General features: G+C 38.6%; 1 protein-coding gene across 6 annotated transcripts in view; it reads left to right on the top strand.

Moving 5' to 3' along the window:
- The first annotated feature begins 19,042 nt into the window (after nucleotides 1–19,042).
- LRRC7 (leucine rich repeat containing 7) overlaps nucleotides 19,043–24,340 on the top strand; it is a 499,243-nt gene continuing 493,945 nt past the window's right edge. For 5 of the 6 annotated variants that reach the window (XM_044749558.2, XM_070486576.1, XM_044749553.2 and 2 more), the window contains exon 1: nucleotides 19,049–19,177. In XM_044749558.2, the coding sequence (XP_044605493.2) occupies nucleotides 19,176–19,177 (2 nt within the window). In that variant the 5' untranslated portion in view covers nucleotides 19,049–19,175. Of the gene's footprint in view, nucleotides 19,178–24,340 lie in introns of all 6 variants that reach the window. The other variant, XM_070486578.1, reaches the window with a different exon arrangement.

Consider the following 24,340-nt stretch of genomic DNA (forward strand, 5'->3'; position numbering starts at 1 on the left):
ATGAATAAAAAAGAATACGGCATCAATTACTACTGGCAACCACCCAGTCATCTAGGATGTATATGAGTAAGAATACTGAAAGAACCTGGGTCTTTGATGTCAGTGTTGAGATATTAGGCCAACCAACCCTGAGAACTTCTCTCCATCTGCAGATCATATTATTTAAGCCAGCGGTTTTCCTTATTGGTAAACCAAATTGAGTCATATTTTCTGCTATCTGTAGCCAAAAGCATCCCAAATGCCATAAGATAGCTATTTCTTATTATCAAACTTGCCATTAGGTAGAACTTTATAGATCTTTGACCCTCATCTGTTGCTTTCTTGCCATAGGGAATAATTTGCAGGATAACTGATGCTCATGCTCTTCCATTTGTCTCGAACACCCCCCTCACCCATTTGGCTGATTGATTCAGGCCTCAGGTAAGAACTTTTAAGACTTTGACTTTTCATAGCAATAAAAATTTATGATGCTGCACTAACAGATATGCTGTTTAACTACAATTGCTGGTGCTTTAACAAATGCGTTCTTATCTTTTCAGCACTTTCGAGAATTTTGAGAGTAATATTATACCAAACCAAGAATTACATTGATGACTATCCAAGGATGTTACTATTTTATTCAAAGTGTATACTGTTTATATTTTGTATATAATATTCACTGTGTGATCAGAATACTATATCAATAGACTAAAATATAAATTAACCATGTAGTTAATTTCTTTTAAACTAGATCCATGGAAACTCCCCATGAATCAGTTAAAATGATTTTGATTTCATGTTAGAGAATGCACAGCTAAAAGTGGCTTAAAATCATTTGTTTTTTCTATAATAACAAAATATCTGATGGTAGGTGGTCCCAGGATTGGTTCAACAGGTGAGCAGTGTCTGGGATCTCAGTCAGCTGGTCAGTTATTCTCTTGGCTTTTCTTTATGGTCTGAAGGTGACTGCCACAGTTTCATGTGACTTCCTCAGCTTATACCATTCAGCTTATACCAAAGGGAGAGGAAAGCTGTTTTTATATTTCTCTCTTTTTTATCAGAAAGGAAGATATTCCCCCAGAAAATCACAGCAGGACATTCCTCCCAATTTATGGCAAACCCAAGCCAAGCATAGGCAAAGTGTCATCATGATAGATTGGCCTCCCTTTCCTTAACATATTGATGCTCAAAATCTGAACAAAGTTTAGGTTCTGTTAATAACTAAGAAGAGGATAATGACTAAGCATAGGTGACCAACAATATCTGTCCCTTATCATCTCCTATATGAGATGTAACTTAACCCTGGTTCTCCTAAACAACTCTACTCCCACAAAATTTAGCACTTGTCATTTTGAATAATCAGAGTTGTTTTCACCTACTTCAGAAGACAAGCAGGCTTTTAGCATAAGCCAAGGGGCGAGGAGAAAGACTGGTATGAAAATCAGCATCTCTATAAATCCATCATGCGTGTTAGAAAAGGTGACCTAATGCATTTTATATATATATAAACACACTCTGTGATTTAGCAAATAATTTCTTAAAAGAATGACACTGCAACATAAAAACTAGAAATGTCATAATCTCAAAATGAGTGTTCTAATGCAAAATAGTACGACATTGACAATGGATAGAAAGATAGACTTTTAATTATTTTAATATTCCTCTGGACCAGCACTGATCCCCAGTCCAACAGCGTATGAGTGAGCTAAGTACACATTAGAAGAAATATCTGAACAAATTGAGGCATTGAAGAGCAAGATTTAAAAGAAATACAAATATGTTTGTACAAGTCATTCTCATATTATTTCTCTCTAAATTTCTCCCAGTCCTCAATTAAAATAATCCAACTTTGTAGTCTCTTTCTAAGTATCTTTTAACCCATTATCTTGTCTTACTCTCATAAATTAATTCATTCATTTATTCAGTCTATTAACATTAAGTGAGCATATACTGCGTGTAAAGCATAGCGACAGGTGATTTAAGAATATAATGATGTATAGAACCAAATCCATTCTGTCTACTACCCTCCTCATTCCCCAGTTCTGTTCCTTCAGGTTTCCAAAGTATAAAACTTCTTGCTTAAAACTTATCAAAGAAAAGGAGGACCTTTTCATCTTAATTTTCCTGTTTAAATTATTTGTGTTATTTACTCTGGGCATCTGCTCTTTGTCCTATAATCAGCATCTTCTTTGCCATATTTAGGAGAAAAACACTTTTTTAAAAAAATTTTAACTTATAATGGTAGCTTTACAATTAGGAACAAACTCTCTTATTTGTTCTCACAGCGCTTTTTCCTTCAGAGCAGTTGCCACAACAACAGTTAAATTGTGGCTTGATGTCTGTCTTTCCCACTAGCCTGGAATCTCTTCTAAGGCACGGTCAGAACCTGCTAGTTCATTCTATCTCCAGTACCAGGAACAGTTCCTTGAACATTGTTAGAACTTAATCAATGTTCAAGGAAATAAGTGAATGAATTCATAACTCTGACTTCCCCATTCTCCACTAGTCAGTGTTAGACTTATATTAAGGCAACAAATATCCACTAAACAAAGATTGAATGAGCGTGTGATACATGCCCGGTAATGGAGAGAGAAAGCTGGTGATCTCAAGGAGTTCTTCGTACAGTGAAACCTATCTTATCACATTTGAAAACTTGATTTCAATTTTTTAAACAGGCAACACTGGTGCCTAATGTGGCTGATCACTCATTCATACCACTCCCAGAAGATTACTTTTCTTTGAATATTTTAAACAAAATTTGAACATAATGAAATTGCTTTATTTTTAAATCAAAGCTATATAATACATTCCTGTTAAAAAAGTCATGCAAGGAATAGAGAAGCTGAAGGGAAAACTTTGGAAGAAGAAAAAGTCATGTAAAGGGTAATCAGGGCCATTTATGATGTCATATGCTCATGAAGTAGAAGCTGGGGAATTGCAAGCACGCATGAATGAAAAATAATACTGGCCATAAAAATAATAATCACAGTCACAAAGATAATATTTCTTTCTAATCAGATGGTGGATGCCACAAGAATTCTTAAGTAACATTTTTAATTTGGAAATGTAGTATTTTTTATATTATTCTCCAAATATCCTTCTCATGCTTCAATATTTTACCTAAGTGCCAGCTATTCTAAGAAGTTTTCAGTGATTCCTCCAGCTAAAAGTTATCTTATCTACTACACAGAATTGTTAGGAAGAGTAGTAAGTAGAGAATGAAGGCAAAAGATTGTGGGAGAACAGATATGTAGATCATATGAAGATTTACTTATCAAAACCATTAATCAGTTATTAGCAATTAGTTATATAATTATAACTATAACTTACAATTAACAAGAAAAAAATACTTGCATACTTGAGCACTCACAGTGCACTCTAAGGCACTTCCTTAGTGATCCTTATCATTCTTTTCCTTGCATCCATGCAATTCTTCTCTATTAGATCATAAGTTCAAATCTTATCCATCATTTTGTACCTTGCAACATTACATTGAACAAATGTCTGCCCATGAAAATATGAGAATAAAATCCAAATCACTGAATTGACTTTACTAGAGTTTTATTACAAACAAATGGCCACAAGCTAAGCTCCACCTTCACATCAGCCAAAGTAGGACTTGGTGAAATTTGACAAATTTTATTTAGTCATAGTCCAAGCATCTGGTTGACCTTGTGTAGATATGTAGTTTTCCAAATTTGGTTTGAGATCATTACTGTTTTATAAAAGCTCCCCAGATACATATTCATTCAAGAAGTCAACAAATAGAATTCAATGACATCCATGTGTCAAGACTCTTGGGGCTGGACTAGTAAATACAATAGACATCCCTGCCCACATAGAGTTTGTCCTCTAGTGGAGAAGACTATCCTTATTTGTAGTTGTAATGCTTCTCATATGAAAGTTATTGTTTTGCTTCTAGACTAAATTAACATTTAAATATGAAGATTAATGGTAAACAATAACTGTCATTTTTAGAGCCCTTACTATATGTTAAGCACATGTTAAGCACTTATTTAGGTATTATTTTATTTAATAGCATACAATCTAGATAAGTGGATATCATTTCTATTTTATATATGAAGACACTGAGGCAGTGACAGGTTAAAAAATATCACTAAAATTAAGACAATGTTTAGCAGAACCAGGATTTGAACCTAGATCTGCCTGACTTCAATGCCTTGTTCCTAATCTCATAACCAGTGTACTTCCAACTGTTACCTCTTTAGCGTACCATTTGGAGTTTTGTATTTATTAGTTAATTTTGTATGGCAGAGAGAAGAATGAGATCTTCAGGGCTTGTCATATTTCAGTTTTCCCATAATATCTCGGACTATAAATGTCCTTACAACATCCAAGTTACCAAGTGTTACTTGACATGATATTGAAGTGAGTTTGTGAATGACCATAGTTCAAGAGGACAATAAAGAAAACAAACAGGACTTAAGACTACTCAAAGATAGTCCAAGGACGCTAAGTTTTAGTGACGATAATACCTAATTATTCTAACGTTATTTCAAGTTTCTTTCTAAATTCCTTCATAAACACTTTGTGCCTGCTGGGATTAATTATAAGGATGTAATTTAAGATACTCTGTCCTAGGTAGACAACATATCTTTTATGAGGACTCAAAAAGAAAAACAACTCAGTTTGCTCATCTCTGCCATGACATAGACAGAGAATTGACAAAAACTCTAAAAGAAATGTTTTGATGTCAGAGTTTTTTGAGCGGGTTAACAATGATTTCTCTGATAGGCACTTTGTTCCCATGTTCACAAATCACAATTAATCTCCACTTCCCAGACTAAGAACAGGGCTGGAACATACTATCACATTCTCTGGAATATATATTCCGGTATGAGTATTCTCCACAGTTGCACACGTGCATGCTCTCCTTAGGAGCTTTAAGATCTCTTGAACTTTGTGAGGGATATGGGACTGTTGCTTGGGTTACTATTTGACAGCTGGTGACTTTCAACATAAATTGGTAAGGACTTGGAAATCTTTCCTCCTTTATGAAAAATTTCCTGATCAACCCCTTCCAAACTTATAAAATACTTCCCACTGATATATTCATTCGGAACTGATTGTGTTCTGCCAGAACTTATTATTTACTTCCCAATATGTATAATCCATATGGAAGCTGATCATCTTCATGGCCTGATTTTTTCTCCCCCCTCCAGAAGCTAATATGTAGTCATTGGCCCCTTTATTGCTTGCTAAAAAAAATCTAAACACAATCAGCATTTCCTCAGCTGAGCCTCTTCTGTGAGAATTTGATGGAATCATAGCGCTGAATCACATTTTGGTGTTTGACTTCCAGGTTCTCACCATCTGATTTTCTTCCCCAAAGTTTCTCATTCCCTAGGATCTCTTCTATAATTCTACACCAAACAGTGCCCAGTGCCCTGGCCTCTGCCTTTCTCTTTGATTTCCTGTCCATGTCAGTTGTCAGCACTGTCATTGACCACTTTATTTTGCAGAATAATGTGTCCAGTATGAGCGTCTACCCCTACCTCTCATACCTATGTCCATTCCAGTCCTCAGAATAATAATAATAACAATAAACTCATCCAGCTACCATGAATCATCACATCCTAGAAGATAATGAGAGTTACAAATAATTTTCAAAGTTTTATATATATTTTACCCTTTTACTGGATTGAATGAACATACTTCAAGGGACTGCCCTCTACTTCTCTACACCATCCATACTTCTTTGCACTAGGTAAACAGTCTTCTGTATGCTATTTGGTTTCTTTAGATAGAATAGACCAGTAGCCCATCTTTGTTAGGAGATTTTCAAACAACATCTATGTGAGCTCACCGGACTTGAAACTTGTGGAAGTCAGAGACTTGGTCCTTTTCATCTTGATTTTGAAAGGTCATTGGAATTAAAGAAGGAGGAATTGATAGACACATCCATACTAGATAGTTGCACTACGGCTCTTCTATGTTGTAAGGAAAGTAGGACAAGGATGGGGAAACAAGAGGAGCAAGGGTACTCTGCCCATGCTGAAAGGCTTACCTATGTTGCACTTGGATTTATCCTGCCTGAGAGATACGTTATGCAAATTTAAAGCAAAAAACTTTTGGGCTCTTGTAGTAGAACCATCAAAGAACGGCTGTCTGGAGGTGGAAATAATGGACTGCTTCCTAGAAAAAAAAACAAATTTATAATGGAGTCTACCTTCTAGATGCAAAGAAATTCTCAGCATCACAATGGGGTAAGGTAACAGATATTGGCATCAACTGTATGGATTGTTGAACAAATCTCATCAAGTGGATGGAGCTTTTAACCTTCTTCCTATTCTCTAAGAGACTCAAATACCCACACAAGTGACTGCCAGTCAGGCAGTGTAATTTATATTCTCCATTTCACTTAAAGTGTTTTGCAAATCGTAGGTATTCTTTAAATGTGTTCAACATCATTTTATACAATTAACCATACATTCAGTAGAAGTAGAATTTGAAAACAGAATTCAAAAAGTCTTAAGTTTTGTAGTCATTTTTATGTAAATCTGCTACTGGCATATAATTTCCAAAAAACAGGTATATTAATGGGCATAGAAAGACAAATGGTCAAAGCATAAGCAAGAAAAAAATTTTATTTAAATCATTTTGGTATAGATTACAGTTACAAAGATATTTAAACATACATTGTAGGTAATATAAGCAGGCAGTTCAACTGTAAATTAGAGTTTTTTTTTTTTTTTTTAAAGATTGGCACCTGGGCTAACAACTGTTGCCAATCTTTTTTTTTTTTTTTTCCTGCGTTATCTCCCCAATCCCCCCTGTACACAGTTGTATATCTTAGTTGCAGGTCCTTCTAGTTATGGGATGTGGGACACCGCCTCAAGGTGGCCTGACAAGTGGTGCCATGTCCACGCCCAGGATCTGAACCCTGGGCTGCCACAGCGGAGCGCGCGAACTTAACCACTGGGCCATGGAGCTGGCCCTAAAGAGTTTTTAGTGTAATAATTTTGCCACCTATATAAAATTTGTATTTATTTCCAGAAAAGTAAATAATCTCTTTAAAGTTAATATTAGCATAAACATAACTTAACATAAATCTTAAATTAACCAAGGCTGTACTTTAGAGAAACAGGAATATATCTTGACATATTTACAGATATATAATACATAAAAGTTAAGTAGCAATGGCAGAATCTTCCTGGTCATTTTAGATATACACTTAACATTATGAAATACATTGTTAGGCTTTAGAAGTTACTGTCTGCATCCTGATCCAGTATCTATTTATATGACGAAAATAAAAACCACTTCTACTGGTTTAATGCTGTAAATAAATTGTATTCATAATGATTTTCATAGGCTATCTACTCATTCTCAACATTCCCAGGTTCTTACTTATTATTTTAAAATGCTTTGTAGTACATAGAAAGACTACTATAAATAAAGACCAGTCATTTTGATTTGAAATCAAATATCAAGCTTAAAACAAAATGTCTGACAATGAAGTGTATTTAATTTTCTTTTCTTACGTAGAAACAAATACACTAAGTAATCCAAGCTCAGAGCTACTGGTCAGAGGCATTTTCAAGCAATGAAACTAAGAAAATGTTATTGAGTTTGAAGATTACACCATGTGAACTGTCTGATGGGAAGAATAAGGTTATCAAAAACCCTTTGGCTATATCTATGTAATGCCAAATTCCTGTCCGAACAGTAAAGCAGTCCTTTAAATCAGCTGGCGAAGGCTAGTTTATTGATGTGGTCTAAATCCAGGAGCGTATCGGAGAGTCTCAGATCGGTGACCTTTTCCTTGGTAGAGAAATGAGGAGAAGTAGCTGAGGGTTGGATTTGTGGGGATATGTAATGAATTGAGAAAACTTCAACACCTTTTCCTTTTACCACTAAAGTCTCATGGGACTTAACTAAAAACTGATTTTCTGTAGGGAAGATTTTGATTTCTATATTGTTACCTCATTTCTGGTTATTTTCTTGCCACACATAAAAAATACGATGCAACAAGACCATCTCGTCCATTTATAAGTAATAAGGTAAACCCTCTGCATTTCAAACTTTCATAAAAAGGAATAATGCTTAACTTTAATTTAATAATTATTGCAGATATACAAATTAAATAACAAAAGGTGCTTGTCTATTAGATGGGGAAGATTTAAAAATGATTGGTACCCAGGGGCAACAGTGGTGAGAAAAACAGCAATTTGTTACACAGTTGGTGACAACGTGAATTAGTTTAACATTTTGGGAAGAATTTTAGTACTACCTATCAAATTTTTGTATATGTATAGTTTTCAACAATATCATAATAACTATTATAGAATTATATTATATTTATATTTATTATATAAATGTATAGTTTGTCAACAATATTTCTAAAAATATAAGCCACAAAATTCTTGCATAGGAATGCAAAGACATATATACAAGAAAATTCATTGCAAATTGTTGTAATAGTGTAAAAATTACAACTCATCTCATAGCCATTAACAGGAAAGAGATTACATAAATTATGGTATATCCATGTAAAGGCATTCTATAAAGCCTGTAGAAAGAACAGATATCACTCTATTAGACTGAAATAGAAAAATATTTCACCACATATGTTGAGCAAAAAGCAAGTTATAAAGCAACATGCACAGTAAGAAGACATTTCTGAGGGGTAAAATTAATATAGCTATGTGTTACTATATGCTGATAAAAACTCAGAAGAGTACATCATACTAGTAACTATGGTTACTTCAAGGGAAGAAATTATAGAGTACTTTCATATTTTACTTTATAAAATCTGTATTGCTTGAATTTTAGCAATACACATACATTACTTCTGTGATCAGAAAACAATGAAAATATAAAAAATGTCAGAAAAACAATTAGATAATTTTTAATTTAGTTTTTATTTAACAGTGCTATATTGCTACTAGTCTTTTTTTCCCACAACTTTCTAGATTACTGAATTCTCTGTTATAGCTTTATCAAAGATTCTATCTGTTCCAAAAAGAACTAAATTTGATTGGGTGTCTACCTTTTATTTCTCAGATACAAATTCTTAATTGTTAAATGAATGTTTGGAACAGCATTCATGATTCTGGTTGTTTGTGCATACTGCTATCAGAAGAGGAGATTTTAATTAAATAATCATTAATGCTATCTATTAGTGTGCCCTATAGTAAAAAAGAATAACTCATTTAGGTGAACGTGTTCAGTATATAACTGATGGAAATAGCTGCTATTAAAAGAGATTTTTGCCTACACTGATCCTAAAAATATATTAGGGGCATCAGAAATAATAACCAAAGTGTATTTTTGTTTGTTTCACTTTGAAGCTGTCAGTAAAGTTACAACTATGTCCTTTGTAATAACATCTCGGTGGCAAGGCTTATTTCCACTGCCACCTCGTAGAATATGAGCCACAGAAAGGAAATATACAAACGCTATTTAACCTAACTAATTTCAACGTCTTGACACTGAAAAATATCACCTCAAAAACTGTGATGTAAACAGAAAAATTAATTCCACTTTCAAAATATGGCAGCCTAAATATCATGAAAATAATTCTAGGACAGAACATCTGAAAATGCTGGATAAAAATAGCAAACCGCCTTTCTTTATTGTTTTGTGGACAGTGAACATCCAAGACACAGGAGAAATTCTCGCAGGCCAAAAAATTGAGAAAATAGGAAACCACAGTGGTAAGAAGCATTAAATATACAAGTCCCCTGAAGGCATTTTCCAAGCAGTAACCTGGAATCTGCCTATAAACAGGCAGCTGAGCAGGATACTAGACCATTAGCCTAACAGTAATCCAGAATTTGCCTAATGACAGGCAGCTGAATAGGATATGAGACCTTTAGCCTAGGAAACATGAGGGTTAACTGAAACTTCTACTTCAAGATGGGACCCTTGAAGGCCTACATTTTCACTAAAAGTTTAATTTAAAAATATTTACCCTTGGAAAGCAGGAGCAATTACAAGGCACATTGTCTGCTTCAACCCTGGCTCTGGGTGGGGAAGAAAGTCTTTTCCTAGGATTCATATTCACAGGCATGCCCTTTGGAGCACCTGGGACTTATCTGGGTGATCTTGGAAATCCACAGCTAGGAATTAAAATGATTTGGCTCGTTAGCTCCCTGGGGTGCCTGGACAAAACAAATGCAAATCCTTACCGGAGGGAAACATTTCCAACCAAGGGTTCGCATTATCTCCCACATAAAGTCCAACTGGAAGTGAGCTCAGAATCCAAGGAGATAAACCACCACAAGCCAGAGTTAGGAGAAATAAATCAGCACCCCAAACTAGAACTTCAGATATTGAAACTGTTAGACGGAGCATGTGATACAAAAGAGTGAATCACAGGGCCAGACCCTGGCTGAGTGGTTAAGTTTGCAAGCTCCATTTCTGTGGCCCAGGGTCTCACTGGTTCAGATCCTGGGATCCACCTAGGACCACACATCAGGCCGTGCTGAGGTGGCAGCCCACATAGCAGAGCCAGAAGGGCCTACAACTAGAATATACAGCCACGTACTGGGGTCCTTTGGGGAGAAGAAGTGGGGGGGGGGGTGAAGAAGATTGGCAACAGGTGTTAGCTCAGGTGCCAATCTTTAAAAAAAAAAGGAATGAATAAAAAAAACGAGCAAGAAGCATGCCTCTTTCAGGAGACAAGAGAAGGGATGGAGGAGAGACGATGTATAAAGAGATAAAGCCTGATTTTTTTCCCAAAATTAATTTTTAATCCCTAGCAGCATAAAAGGAAATAAAATAAAAACTAGGAAATACAATAAAATAATTAATAAATAAAATAATAATAAAAGAAACTTTAGTACTCAAAGACAAAAAGAGAATATCTCAACAATAGCAAGAATGAAAGGAGTGAACAGCCACAAGGAAATGGCAATGGGGCTGACAGCAGATATTTCACCCCAACAATAACAATCAAAACCCGTGAAATAACATCTTCAAAATACTAAGGAATAATAACTGTCAACTTTGAATCATATGCCAACTAAATTATTATTCAAGAATAGTGGGTAAAAGAAGACATTTTCATATGACTTAAAATTTTGGAATTTGGGGTTTTTATAGATTATAAGATATTAGGTGAAAACTGTTAAGGGGAAAAATTCACTGAAATAAAATGTTATCGTGAATCTAAATGAATCTCCACTTGTTTCATGTTAACCAAATAGTATTTTTCCTAATGATAAAGTTGAGATGTTTTAAAGTAATAAAATTGGATAATAGCAAGTAGTATAACCTTAGATCAGTTTTTCTTGTTAATCAACAGTATCAAGTCTCCATCTTGACCTTTGATTAGAGTCTGTGCTAAATATGAACATTCTGGAACATACTGAAATATTCCAGTAGAATTTATTTACTGAAAGGCATTTTTTTGGCCTTGAAGAAAGCAAAATAGTGAGTCCTAACCAAAAAGTGCTGGGCTCCTGACTACATATGATGTCCAAATGACTATACTGCTTTTACTAAAAATAAATAATTTTAAAGACTCAACAAATTGTTGAACTCACTGTGTTTGAAACCACTATTTGACTATTTTCTGTCAGGCAAATGGACTGACAAGATTATGCAGACTGGAAAAGGTAGATAAAACTCACAAAACAAAATAATCACAGTTATCACAGCTTAGTATATCTTGCCATAATCAAATTAAGATTTAATTCAACTTATATTTACCTCCATCATTTCCATTTAGGTTTAGATGTGGTCTTATTTAACAAACAAAAATGTAGCCATTTTTCTGGCAATGTCTATTGTTACCGCACAAGTGGGCTCGTCTGCCTGCTGCAAGACATGCCAATAGTCAGAAGACAAGGTGGTAGAAGAGAAAGGAGTTTATTACAGCTTGCTAATGACAAATAAAAATGGCAAGTAATAGGATATATTGGAGAATATGAGGAAGTCATTTTGTGTAAACCTACTTTGGCCTGATCTTGTCTTTCCAAAAGGGCCTGACCGAGGCCGTTGAGCATGCATTGTATATCTGCTTTAGAGATTCCCTATGGCAAGAGCAAAGGCCCTTGAGATAAAGGTGCAACTTCCCTCCCCCTCCCAACGTTGGCATTTCTTTAAGTATTAAGCATCTTTCCTTAGGCTAGGAACTGATTGCTGGGCTCACCTGTGACCACCCAGCAAAAGACAATAGACTTGCCTCCTGCTACGCCCTTCCTTGGAGAGAGCAGACCCACTACCTGCTGTGTCCAGCAATCTTGTGACTATTGTGGGAGGGACATTTCAATCATATGTGAAACACCCTGTTTGGGGGTATATAACCACTCTGTACACCTCACTTCCTTGGTGCCCTTTCTTCCTTCAGGAAGAAAGGCCCCGGGCCATGGTCCTCAGATTTCAGCTCAGAATAAACTCACCCAAATTTTCATTTATAGATTGGTTATGGATTATTTTTGCCAACACTAGCAAGAGGGAAGATGGCCGACATGTCAGAAAACCAACTCACAGAACAAAGACTTCAGGCCAGTTATATACGAGCTGGTCTCCAGGTCGGGGAGATGGCTGGTCTCTGGGTGGGGCAGACATCTGGTTCCAGTTCCTGATAGTCCTTTGTTTTACTAGATCTTTGTCAGAGAATGGAGCAGCTGCCCTATACCTTGATCTTTCAGTTGCCATTGATTATGGCTATCAGCATAGGCTTTCTGCCCAGGTGTCATCACATTCCTAAGGAACTCAAAAGAACAAAAGTTATCATCTTAAAGCAGCTAGGAGGGGCCACAAAATCTACAGAACATGCCTGGCCTAGTTAGTCAGAGGTCATTTAAAGTTACAATATGGTTTCTCTTCTACAATATGGCTTCCCTTATGTCAACCTTGTGTTGAGCTGGTATCACTATTATCTCAACATTGAGTGGAAAGATGTTCTTTCCTAAGAATTCTCTTTCTAGACCAAAGCAAATTCCTGACACTATAATTGAGGTCCTAAGACTTGTGCTATGTAAGAAAACAAGTATAAATGGGCCAACATGACTCCATGATACCGACCATAACAAGGCACTACTCTAGCAGTTATTTGAAAACGTAGAACCATAAGAGGAATTTGATGGCAGTTAATTTTTCAGTTATCTATCTGTAGGTTTGACAAAGCACAAAGCAGAGAAAAAATAGTCTTTTGCCCTAGCTTCAAAGAAGGGTAATTGGTGTTTCCCTACTGACTCATTTAGCATAGAAACAATTTAATATTAACAATGTACAGATTCTTAGATTAAAAGATTATGTTATCCGAGGGAAGGTGAGGGATGTATATGCTCGGGATTGTGTTTACAGGTAATCTTTTGAACTCTGGTTAGTTATGCAGTTTGAATTCCTATATTTGCAGATCATTGGAAATTCTTCAGGAGTTTACAGCTGTCATTAAAAAAAAGCAACTTTGCTAGAAAACCCATCAATTCCCTAACTGTTTTTTATTAATAAATTAATTAATAATAATGTGCTGTATTAAATTGTAAGAAGATGGGATAATACAAGTTTATATTTAGAAAGAAGTTTAGGTTACTTTAACTATACATATTAATATTAGAATGAAGAAAAGAATTTTACAAATTTTATAGAGATATGAAACTACCTAGAGAGAGCGAAGATGTTCTCAGGATATTTTTATGCTACAGTGTTAGTGAACTCATCTATATATATTTTTAAAAGATATTTAATCCTTCTTTCATGGCCTTTTTACTCATATTTTATTGAACATAACCTTCCTGTTGGAGTACTGGCATGATAAGTTTAGTCTTCACTGCTTGTGAGAGAGAAGTGGCAATACGACATAGCAATAGACAGAACAGTCTTGTGATTTCACAATCTGTTTTCAAGAGACTTGTGCTGTGAAAAATTAAAGAAACTATCATGGATCTACACTATGCTTAAGAATTAATAGCCCAAAAAGAAAGGGTGAGGAAAAGTCAAAGACATTTTGAAGAAAAACAGATGAGGTGTCTTGTTCTCCTTATATATCAATACTGATTATGAAACTATAGGAATTTAGGACAGTTTTCAATGTCCTAAATGGAACCAAATACAGAGACCAAAAATTGACCAATGAGCTGACATATGATAGAGGAGGCAGAAGACAATCAATTATCTCATGAGTAAAAAAATGAAAACATAAAAATTAATCCCTTACCTCACACCATACACAGAATCAATTTCTGATGGTTTAAAGTCCGAAAAGTAAAAATTTTAAATTATAAATCTTTCAGAATATGATATAGGAAAACACATTTATAATCTCAGGGTCATAAAAGTTTTCTTAAACTGGATACAAATCATATATCATAAAGGAAAGTGCTGACAAAGTTGACAGTATTAAATTAAAACTTCTTTTCATAAAAACACACCATATTAAGAGTGAAAGCTAAAGATGAGATATAACTGACAAAGGATTAGATTCCAGGATATACACCCCCCCCCCCAAGAAAACCCATTGAAAAATGAGAGAAATATATAAACTAAGCAATTCATATCGAAAATGTGGATTGTTAATAAACCTGAGAAAAGGTGCTCAATCTCAAAAGTAAGCAGGAAAATATGCCTTTAAGTCATAACAAAATACAATTTCACTCCTCCCAGACTGGACAACATGAAAGTGTCTGATAATACCAAACACAGCTAGGATGTGTCAAGGAAAACTCTTATAAATGATAGTAGGAATGTTAGCTTGTCAGAAAACAATTTAATGTCAAATATATTCTACAACCCAGGAAATCTACTCTTAGGTGCTATACAAACTAGAAAATCTCTCATATACCTACATAAAGACATATAAACAAACATGTCCATTACAGCATTACTTATAAAAGCAAAAATTGTCATAAGAATGTTAGTCTGATAAATTCATACAATCAACTATCATGCTGCAGTAAAAATTAGTGAACCAGAGTGACACACATCAAGATGAATCATTCTCACAAACATAATGTTTTTTTAAAATCAAAAGCAAATTGCAAAAGAATGCACACTGCTTTCTATCGTTTATGTGAGGGTTAAATTTCCAGAGCAATACAAAAATATTGTTAGAAGTAAACATGCATGAAATTTATGAATGTACAAATAAATGCAAAATTTAGGAATGAGGTTACCTCTGTGGGGTGAAGGAAGCAGAAATAGAGGAACAGGAGAGAAAGTTTCAATCTTTCCTTCTTAAGGTCCATGGTAGGTGCATAAGTGTTCATTGTAGTTTGTATATCTTAAATATGCAAATTAATATTTAAAAATAAAAATAATTATCGAAGTGAATTTAACACCACAATAAAGAAGCGTTCTCTTTAGCCAGAACAGATTGTTAATCTGAGAGATTAGTTTCACAGTAAAGGTCATCTAACAAATTAATTAGAAGAAGCATCTTAGTGACTCCACTTGTTTTCTGAGCTTCTCTCCAGCTTTTTAAATGCTAACCACAACAAGGCAGCACCCCCTCCCATTATGGTACCCCACTGATACTGATCCTATCCTACCAAGCTCTGCTAACTCTGTGCTCTTCAGACCTGTATCTCCATACATCAAAATTTAACACAGTTTTCTATTTCCCCAAGAACCAATACCTAATTAAGCCAATCTCGCTATGATATTAACAGTTGGTAAAGCTAAGTGTTGTACTTTCTGTAAGTAGTCTTATTTTAATGAGGAAATTCCAAAGACGAAACCTTTTTAGACAAGGTTGACATTTCAGGCCTCCAAAGAGAAATATCAGGAAGATAACTGGCACCTGCTTGTTTAATATCACCACATGTCTTTTATTTTCAAATAAGGTTAGTCCTGCTTACCCTAGGAACAGATTATCATTTCAAAAATTTTAGTAGTGTGAGTCAAAGGAATTGATAGCGATTTATAAAATTTTATAGGCTTAATGAATAGCCATTCATAGGTGTAATCTGAACAGCTAACTGTTAAACCTGCCTTGATCTAATGTTTAAAGGTCCTGCTGTTTTTGGTGTTGGACCTCTGCTTGAACGACAGCCTAAGGATATTTAGCATTCATCTCTCCTCAATCTTCAGTCATCTGCATTTCCAGAGGGTTGATGACAGGGCAACTTGGAGTTTAAAGACAGCATCTTCATTTGCATTTCAATGGTTCCTTTGAAATCTCTTCAATATGCCTCATTGTCTAAACAGTGAAGGTGGCTAAATTTTGTTCAAGATTCATAAATCTTAGGGAAAAATTTGGGCCATCATATCCAAAGCTGATTCTACAGAGAACACCCTTCTCCCTTCTTATTTTTTTTTAATGCTTAAATCATGTTTGTTAAAACCCATAGGTACTATGTCACATCTGCACGTATTTAAAATCTTTTATCCATTTGGATATTTATGGCCTGAAATCAAGGTTCTAGGATAAGTTAAAGGGGAAAGGACGATATATGGTTTGAAGTATAGTATAGGGCCATCATCAATTTCTAATCCAGAGTTCCAAAAACTGTCTTTCTTCCCATTGGAAAGGAACAAGTTTCTTTTCAGTTATGAAAACAGTTGCACTTAACACCAGGGAGGGAACTTCATTGGCAGGTATGTTGACTGCAAGGATCTGCAGTTACTCTTAATTGGTTGTGATTTTAAATAGCAGAATTTTTGCCAAATATTTTGGTACAAGGGAATGAATCTTGGAGTTAAATTAAGAAGTTCTGATTTTAAGTGCAGAGCTACTAGGCACCTTTCTGAGATGAACCTTTGCGCCCTTCCCATAAGTGTAGATAGCATTATCCACCAAATAGTTTCAGGAAGGGATTAAATGGAAGCATATGTGTGAAAGTTCGGTGTAAACCATATCCCAAAGAACTGGAAGTCTATAAAGGATTGCTGCAATTGTCTAACTTTTGTGATAGCTTATTTTTTCAGATTTTCAACAGGTACCTAAAATTTTTTGAATCACTCCATCCAGCTGAGATGCTGAGATATGGCAAAAATGTTAACAAGGACAAAACTATGGGTGAAAAAGTAGAGCTCCACAGAGGTCAATTCCAACATTTGTCCTTTGCACAATTTCTGTTCATCTCCTTGCCATTCCAGAACCCTTTCTCAGTGCTGTTTTGTAACACATTTTTAAAATGATCTGGCTTTTCAAAATATAGCTCTCACTCTTTTTCTTTCTACATGCAAATGATATGAAATTCTGGGACGTTGTCCTTAAAAGTCAGCCCACCTTCATGGCCCAGATAAACTGGGAAACGATCCTCATTCTTTGTACTCTGCAGATGAGGTGTCAGTCTCCAAAGCCGCCTCCTAGACAATCCCTAGCACCCAGAAAAGACGGGTTTTGACCTCGAATATGTTAGCATTGCAAATCTAAGAATATAAGCAAGTGCATTTTCTTTTTAGAAAACTGAGCTCACACTCACCCCAGAGTGGCAGTTGAATGCCATGCAGTCTGACTGCATTCGTGAAAGACTAAAGCGAAGCTTCCTTCTCTCTCGTAAGGAGGAAACAAAAAACCTATAGCCTACATTCCATAAAAGAATGATTCCAGGATAATAAATCCATTTGCAAAGAAAGAATTCACCAGATGGCTTCAGAGGATCAAAGCCTTCGTACGTACAGTACTGGCATCATCAATATGTTTCTCAACATACTGCTGCTTATGAGAGTTTAAAGAGAAGTGTGTGAGAATTAAGTGTGTGTGCCATTATGTGAAGGAATATATGAGTATGTTTGAGTGTGAGAGTCTGTGCTCATGGCAGTCAGAACGGCGGTGAAAACGTGAAGGGTAGTTGGGAAAACCCTTCTCTCTTTGCGCACTCCCCGGGCAGCAACCCTGGCCCCAGAAGGCGAAGGGAAACGTGAGCGCGGGCACAAAGGTCGCTGCCTTGACTGATGCGAGGCGACCGACCCGCCAGCAGAGACTTTCTCCTTGGCAGCCAACAACCTGCAGCAGGAGAGGCGGGCGGGGGAGGAAACCCCGAGGAGGCGCTCCCGGCCGCCTCTTTGCTGAGATAGCAGGAGCAGCCGCCTGCGGAGCCACGCGCGCAGCGTCACCGAGCGGTGCGGGTGCAGGGGCGCGCGGGGAGGCGCGGAGGCCGGCAGCCGCTCCGCCGCCCAGCCGCCCGCGCCGCAGATCGCCGCCCGCCGGAGGAGCCGGGGCCGCGCGCTGCCGGGCGCTGTGCATCCAGCACCTGCCTCGCCACCGAGAGAGGCGGAAGGGACCCCGCGAGCTCGGCCTGTGGTCCCGCTCTCGAAAGGCAGCCTGAGACGGAGCCGGGAGAGGGCGGGCATTGCAATTCGCCGCCGGACTGGGATTTTTCTTCTCGCAATTTGGGGAACCCGAGTAGAGGTCAGAGGGGCAGGCGAGGATCTCAAAAGGGGGCCGAGCGCTGTGAACGTGTGCATCCCCTCCTATCGCTGGAACATCTCCTTGACATTTTTCACACTTTGAAGCAGCTGCAGCTGGTGTCGTCGGAAAAGGGGGTGGGAAAAAGAGAGGGGGCGGGGAGAGCAGGGAGACACAGCCAAGAGCCACGCGCGGCGCCTCCTCGCCTGCCAATCCTGGCACCTGTGCGCCGAACCACTGCACCGAGGAGGACCCCACTCAGGGCGAACCCCGAGCTTGAAGCCACGGACAGGCAGCCCCTGGGCAGCGGGTTCTCGCCGGCGGGACCTGCAGCCGCCCACTCGGCCACCGCCGTCGCCTGCAGCCGCGGGAGCGCACGGCCCCTCCGAGCCGCCCGCTGCGCCCAGGTCCTCGGGGATCCTCGCCCAGCAGAGGCGCGGCAGCGGGCAGGGGCTGTTACAGAGTTGGGTGCACCATTCGCTTTTTCCGCTCATCTCTTCTCCGCCCAGGATTTATTGTCTGTGGAGCCTTCTGGGGGTGGGGAGAGAGCTGCGCCTCCACCACCGCCACCGCCGCCGCCGCTGCTGCTGCGGTCGCTAGCGCGGCGCGCAGGGCAGGCGGAGGCCGGGGAGTGGAAGCGCTCCTGCCTCCCCCGCCGGCGCTCCGGACTTCCCCTCGGCCGCTTCCCGCCGGAACCTCTCCAGCGGTCCACCTGAAGGGCACCGGCATCATGGTCTAGCGAGGCACCGGCCCGGAATCCCCTCTTTCTCCTCCTCTTTCTCCTTCTACTCCACCCCTCCTCTCTTGCTCCTCGGAGAACCCTCGTGCCCCACTCCACTGCGGACCCCCGAACACTTTAAGGAATAACCCTTGGCAGCTGCACGATTCACTCTCTCCGGAACCTCATGGGCAGTTTCTCCCGCTGGCTATGTGAGTAGGACACTCTTGCTCTGTGGCCAAGGGGGCTGCGGGGGCCTCGCCGCTTGTGGCGGCGTTGACAGTGAGCGCCGGAGGTGTGGGACCCAAGCGGCTGGCTGGGGGCGGGGGTGGGAGGACGCAGCCTTCCGCGCTCGCTGGGAGCTGCTCGCGTGGTGGCCCGCGGAGGCGGCGGGGATGTGGTAGGTTGCGGGGCATTTGGAAATGGGGTGCTAGCTCTATGGGTGCATGGGAGCACCGAGGGGCCTAGGCTGCCGGGAGACCCTAAAGGGTTACATACTGCGAAAAGGAAACGTAAAGAGCGAGAGCTGGGCGCTGGTGCTGGGACCACTGGTGGAGCTGAGGTTGGTCTTATCTCCTCTTTATTTTGGGGATCTCCAGTCAGCTTTTTCTTGGAGGTTTCAAGGATGAAGCGCTCGTTTGATCGTGTCACACACAGACATAGACATACACACACGCACACTTGTGGCAGGTCGCGTTTGTCCCTTTATCTTGGAAGGTGTACTGTTACTGTTTGATGTCTATTTGTTTGAAAAATACAATTAGAAGATCTTTATGCCATTGAGGATTGAAGGGAAAGGGTGGGGTTTGGGGAGTGGAGGGGAAGAAGGAATATGACAGACTGGAGGACAGAAAGAAGTGGGGGAGCGATGGAGTCGGGGAGAAAGACGCCTCCCTCGCGCTAAACTAAACAACTCCTGCCCACACATCTCCTTTGTGTTGCACGGCGTAGCTGGAGAACCTGCTCTGTTCCCAGTCCCAGTGTTAGGAACCCTCCAGCATCTTGAGTCCTCCTCAGAGTCATTAAGGATGCAGGACTAGTTTGAAATCTTACTGTGGAAAGAAGGAGGGAAGCACATTCCCATTACGGTGATCATGGCATCCCAGCTCGTGGACAATTAGATTGCCTGCGGAAGGTCTCTAGTCTTACCGTTTGCAGTCAAGAACGGGGGTGAGGGGATGGGGGTTGTACAGAATGCCTTTAAAATAGTGTGACTTCATAATAACGGAGATGGCTGCAAAATTGCTTCATTATACTACTTCTTGGCCATCAGGGCTGAATAAAGGACCCGCCTCCGCCCTCTGCCTCGCTGTCTCCTCCCCACCAACTCACAAAGCCAGCGGGCTGGGCGAGAGGGCGCAGCGCCAGGCGGAGAAGGGAAGGGGTCACTTTCACAACTCCTGGGAATCGGCTTCAGAAAGGAACCATCTGCGACTCCCACGACTCCCACCTTCCTTTCGAAGTTCTCCTTCAAAAGGAATCAGAAAGGGGGTGGGGGCTCTGAGACATAAAGGTCCTCCACCTGCCGTTTTCAATTACTTTCCCAATACCTTTCCACACATGGAATTCACCTGCAGTGGTAACTGGGTCAGCACGTAAATATGTGTACCTGAATACGTTGAAATGTGGCTGATAGATGAAAAGCAATTTGTATGTGAGCATATTTAAACCTGGGCAAAATTTCTAAGCACAATAGAGATTTTATAGCGTGGGCGAGAAGAGTGCATTCCAGCGAAAGCAGGACACGTGATCTCTCCAATGGGAGAGAGACAGTATTCGGAACTCGATTTTCTTTGTTCCAGGCTGAGCCTAGGAGATGCTCAGCATCCCGGTTGCTGGAGTCCTTCTCTAAGAGGGAAAGATAATCAAGTTGACCAGGCGAGAATAGAAGGTAGGGAAACACAGGTGAAGCACAGGGAAGCACCGGGGAAGAGCTTGAACCTTCTCTGCCGCCCACCTCTCCTCTCTACCGCCCACCTCCCATCTCCCACCCCACCTCCGCCCCGGCTACCCCCCTATTTAAAAATGAGGCATTTAAATTTAAATATTTAAAGTTCCCTATTTAAAGTTGCGGGAGATGTGGCGGAAAAGTTCTCCAGCCCCTGTACACGTGGGTTCTCCAGCGCCTCGGAACCTGCTGCGATTCGCGACAGATTCTGCCACCTCCCCAGTCCAAGTGTCACGCCTCCATCCAGGTGTCGTGGAGCTGACTTCACAGATTCCAAGAGAACCACCACGAGATCTTTTTGCAAAAGACAGTAGAGCAGAGTCAAATCCCTGCCTCTGGGAAACCACTGATTGCACCTGGGAAAGAAGGAAAGGATAGAGGTGCAGGAATGGTTTTGTTGTCCCTTAAAAATAAGTCATAGGACTAAAGTATATTGAGAGTGGTGTTGAGCGACTTTGCGTTTGGACTTCTGGGGAGCTGTCTCAGGCCTGTGGAATGACCTCAGGTGGGATTATTTATTAATTTAATGAAGATACAACTTGTTCCTGACGCACCATTTAGTTAGAGTTACCTGATTTGGATATTATTTCGTTTTTCACTCCATGTTTTATAAGCCATCTTAATGGGCTGAAGTTTTTAAAATGTGAGCTATTTCTGTCCTATGCTGCATTGCATCATACTAATATGTCGTGGTATGGGGAAGCAGAGCCAATTTCCATGACATACTGTGAAGTGAGAGTTTTCTATACATTTTTTTTAAATACTTGACGGTCCAAGAAAAGATGTGTACTTACCATGGCAACCCTAACATTCTCCATCACGTGTGCCTGCACATATGCAGCTTCAGAATTAGAAACAACTTAAAGAAATAAACCTGTTCCAGTTACAGTAGCCATGTTTTATTCAGAATTTTAGCACTGCTTTAGGCTGGCATTAAAATTTTAATTAAAATCTCATTCCACTTTCTTTTGTAAGCTTTTAATTTTTCTACTTCCTCTATAAAATACAGAACATAGATTGAAGTGTTTTTGTGTGTCTGTGTATTTGTTTGCTTTGGATTTTAAAAGATTGTGAAGATGTAAGTTAATATCATTACGAATTTTTGTCGCTCATGAAAGTCATTAAATAACTATATTATTCACATCTATTAATTCCTAGGGGTATTTCTTAGATGTCTCTTATTTACAGTTCATAGAGCATGGTAATATTTGATATAAAAACCTGGTCTCTTCAATCATGGCTTAAAATGTCCACTTTTTCCAACAGTAGAAAATTTGAAGATAAATTATGTTTTAACTGATGCATCAAAATTTTATCTATTTATACTACAATTTTATCTTCTGATGACTGTGGCCTCAATATAAGGATGGATCGCACATTCCCTGATATTAAAACTTCATTCCATACCCAAATTAACAGAGTACTCCAAGAGTAACCAACTATTAATAAATTACCATCTGAGTTATTTATAGATTCTTATTACATTTTCTCCCTTCAATTACCTTATTTCATAATTTTTGGAAAATTCTTCATTTAGAAAATATATGCTAGTCGTTGAGTAAAAAAGAACAACTGCACCATCAATAAAAGATACTGTTTGGAGTATTTTGTTCTCTCCAGTAACAATGACTGCTTTTTGAGTATCATCCACATTCCCCTTTGGATGAGTCTAGTCAGCCATGTGAATTTGCAAGATGACTTTGAGGGAACTGTTAATTTAAATCTGTAACACAGAACAGATCTTTAGTTTGTACCAAGCCAACTGACCATTGAGTAATTCGCATCTCCAAGGACATCTTGGAGATGATTCTAGGATCTTCTGAGAATCCTGAAGTTTACTTTGAATCTCTTTAGTCTAGAGGCCACATCAGTATTCAATGGAGAGTTTTTAATGCCTCAGGATTAAAAAATGGAGTTTTAATATTAAAATGGCTATTCGACCATAACGCAGCAACTAAATTCTATTCTGAGGAGGCACAAAAGTAGAAAGGAGCCACCTAGGTGGCAGGTTTTACATATGTATTCAAATATCAAATCATGAATTGTCAATCAAACTCAGAATTAAAAGTGGCACTGTCAATCAACAATGTTTGGAAGATGGTGGCCCAGATCAATAATATTTTTCCTTTATGAACTTTTTAGCCATGTTTTGTAAATCCAGGTTCTAGTCCTTGGAAATATTCATGTTTTTATAAAAAATATTCCAGTGAATTATCCTGAGGTAGTGAAAGAGCAATAAGAAAACCTTAGATACTTCAAGAATTAACATATGATCTTAGGCAATATAAACCAGCCTCTTTTAATGCTGTAAAATTGAGGTAGTATTAATTGCTAATTTATAACTCTAGTACCTAGCAAATATAAGACAAAGTGGTTTATGAAAATTGGCTTGGATATTTTAGAAGAGTGCCACATAAACTTTTTGGTACAAATCAGTTTTTCTGTGGCAATGTGTGTGCGTGTGTGTGCGTCGTTGTGTGTAGTAATTGCATAGTATATTTTTAAGGTATGCCATTTAAATACGTAATTACATACTTCTATTTCCTATCTTGGAATTAAGTGAGTATGCTCAGAAATCCACGAGCTTTTGTGATCAGGGACCATCCCTGGTCATCTTGCTTCCCTTAGCATGTAGTGCGTGAACTGTAATCATAGTTCTAACAACAGCTACCAGGTAGCAAACACGTGCCGTGACTCAAGTGCTTTACTTCAAAATAATCCTGTGAGAAGCGTTATTCTCCCCATTTGAAAGATTGGAAAATTGAGGTTCAAAGACAGAAATGACAAGTCCATGTCACATAGCTAGAAAGTGAGGAAGATTTAAACCAAGACTTGGCTCCTCTACCTTTTGCTCCACGCATGCTCTCTCCTTGTAGGCATAAATTGATGCTTGTTCAATGACTTAAATCTGTACATCCTAGCATTATTTCCTAATGAATAAAGAAAACTCATATTTTAAACCAGCTTTTCAATGTGATCTACGTATTTGGCAATAATGCACTGTGTTACTTTTGTGACTGTCATTTAATATTGGTACAGAGATACTGCTCCTTATCTTCCTGGCATAATTAACTCATGACAGAAACATTTAATAAGCTACTAGAATCTATCATATAAAAGTACATTAAGGAAGTTTTCAATAAGGCAAGCTTTGAGTCCATAGTTGTCATGTGTACTTCAAAAATATGATGATATATTTGATCTATAAGTCTCTGGAGAGGGATCATATATACTATTTAAATTATTAACTATGATAGAAAATGTATCATATGTTATTCAATGACGCATGGAAAAATTATTAAATAAATTTAATAACCCCAAGGGTTTCCTACATACACTCATTTTCATTACATTGTTCACTGCTCGATAAATTATTTAAAATCTCTATGCAAAATATTATTTTACTTTAATACACATGAAAGCAATT

The sequence above is a fragment of the Equus asinus genome, chromosome 16 (genome assembly GCF_041296235.1).
Source record: "Equus asinus isolate D_3611 breed Donkey chromosome 16, EquAss-T2T_v2, whole genome shotgun sequence".
Classification (NCBI taxonomy): domain Eukaryota; kingdom Metazoa; phylum Chordata; class Mammalia; order Perissodactyla; family Equidae; genus Equus; species Equus asinus.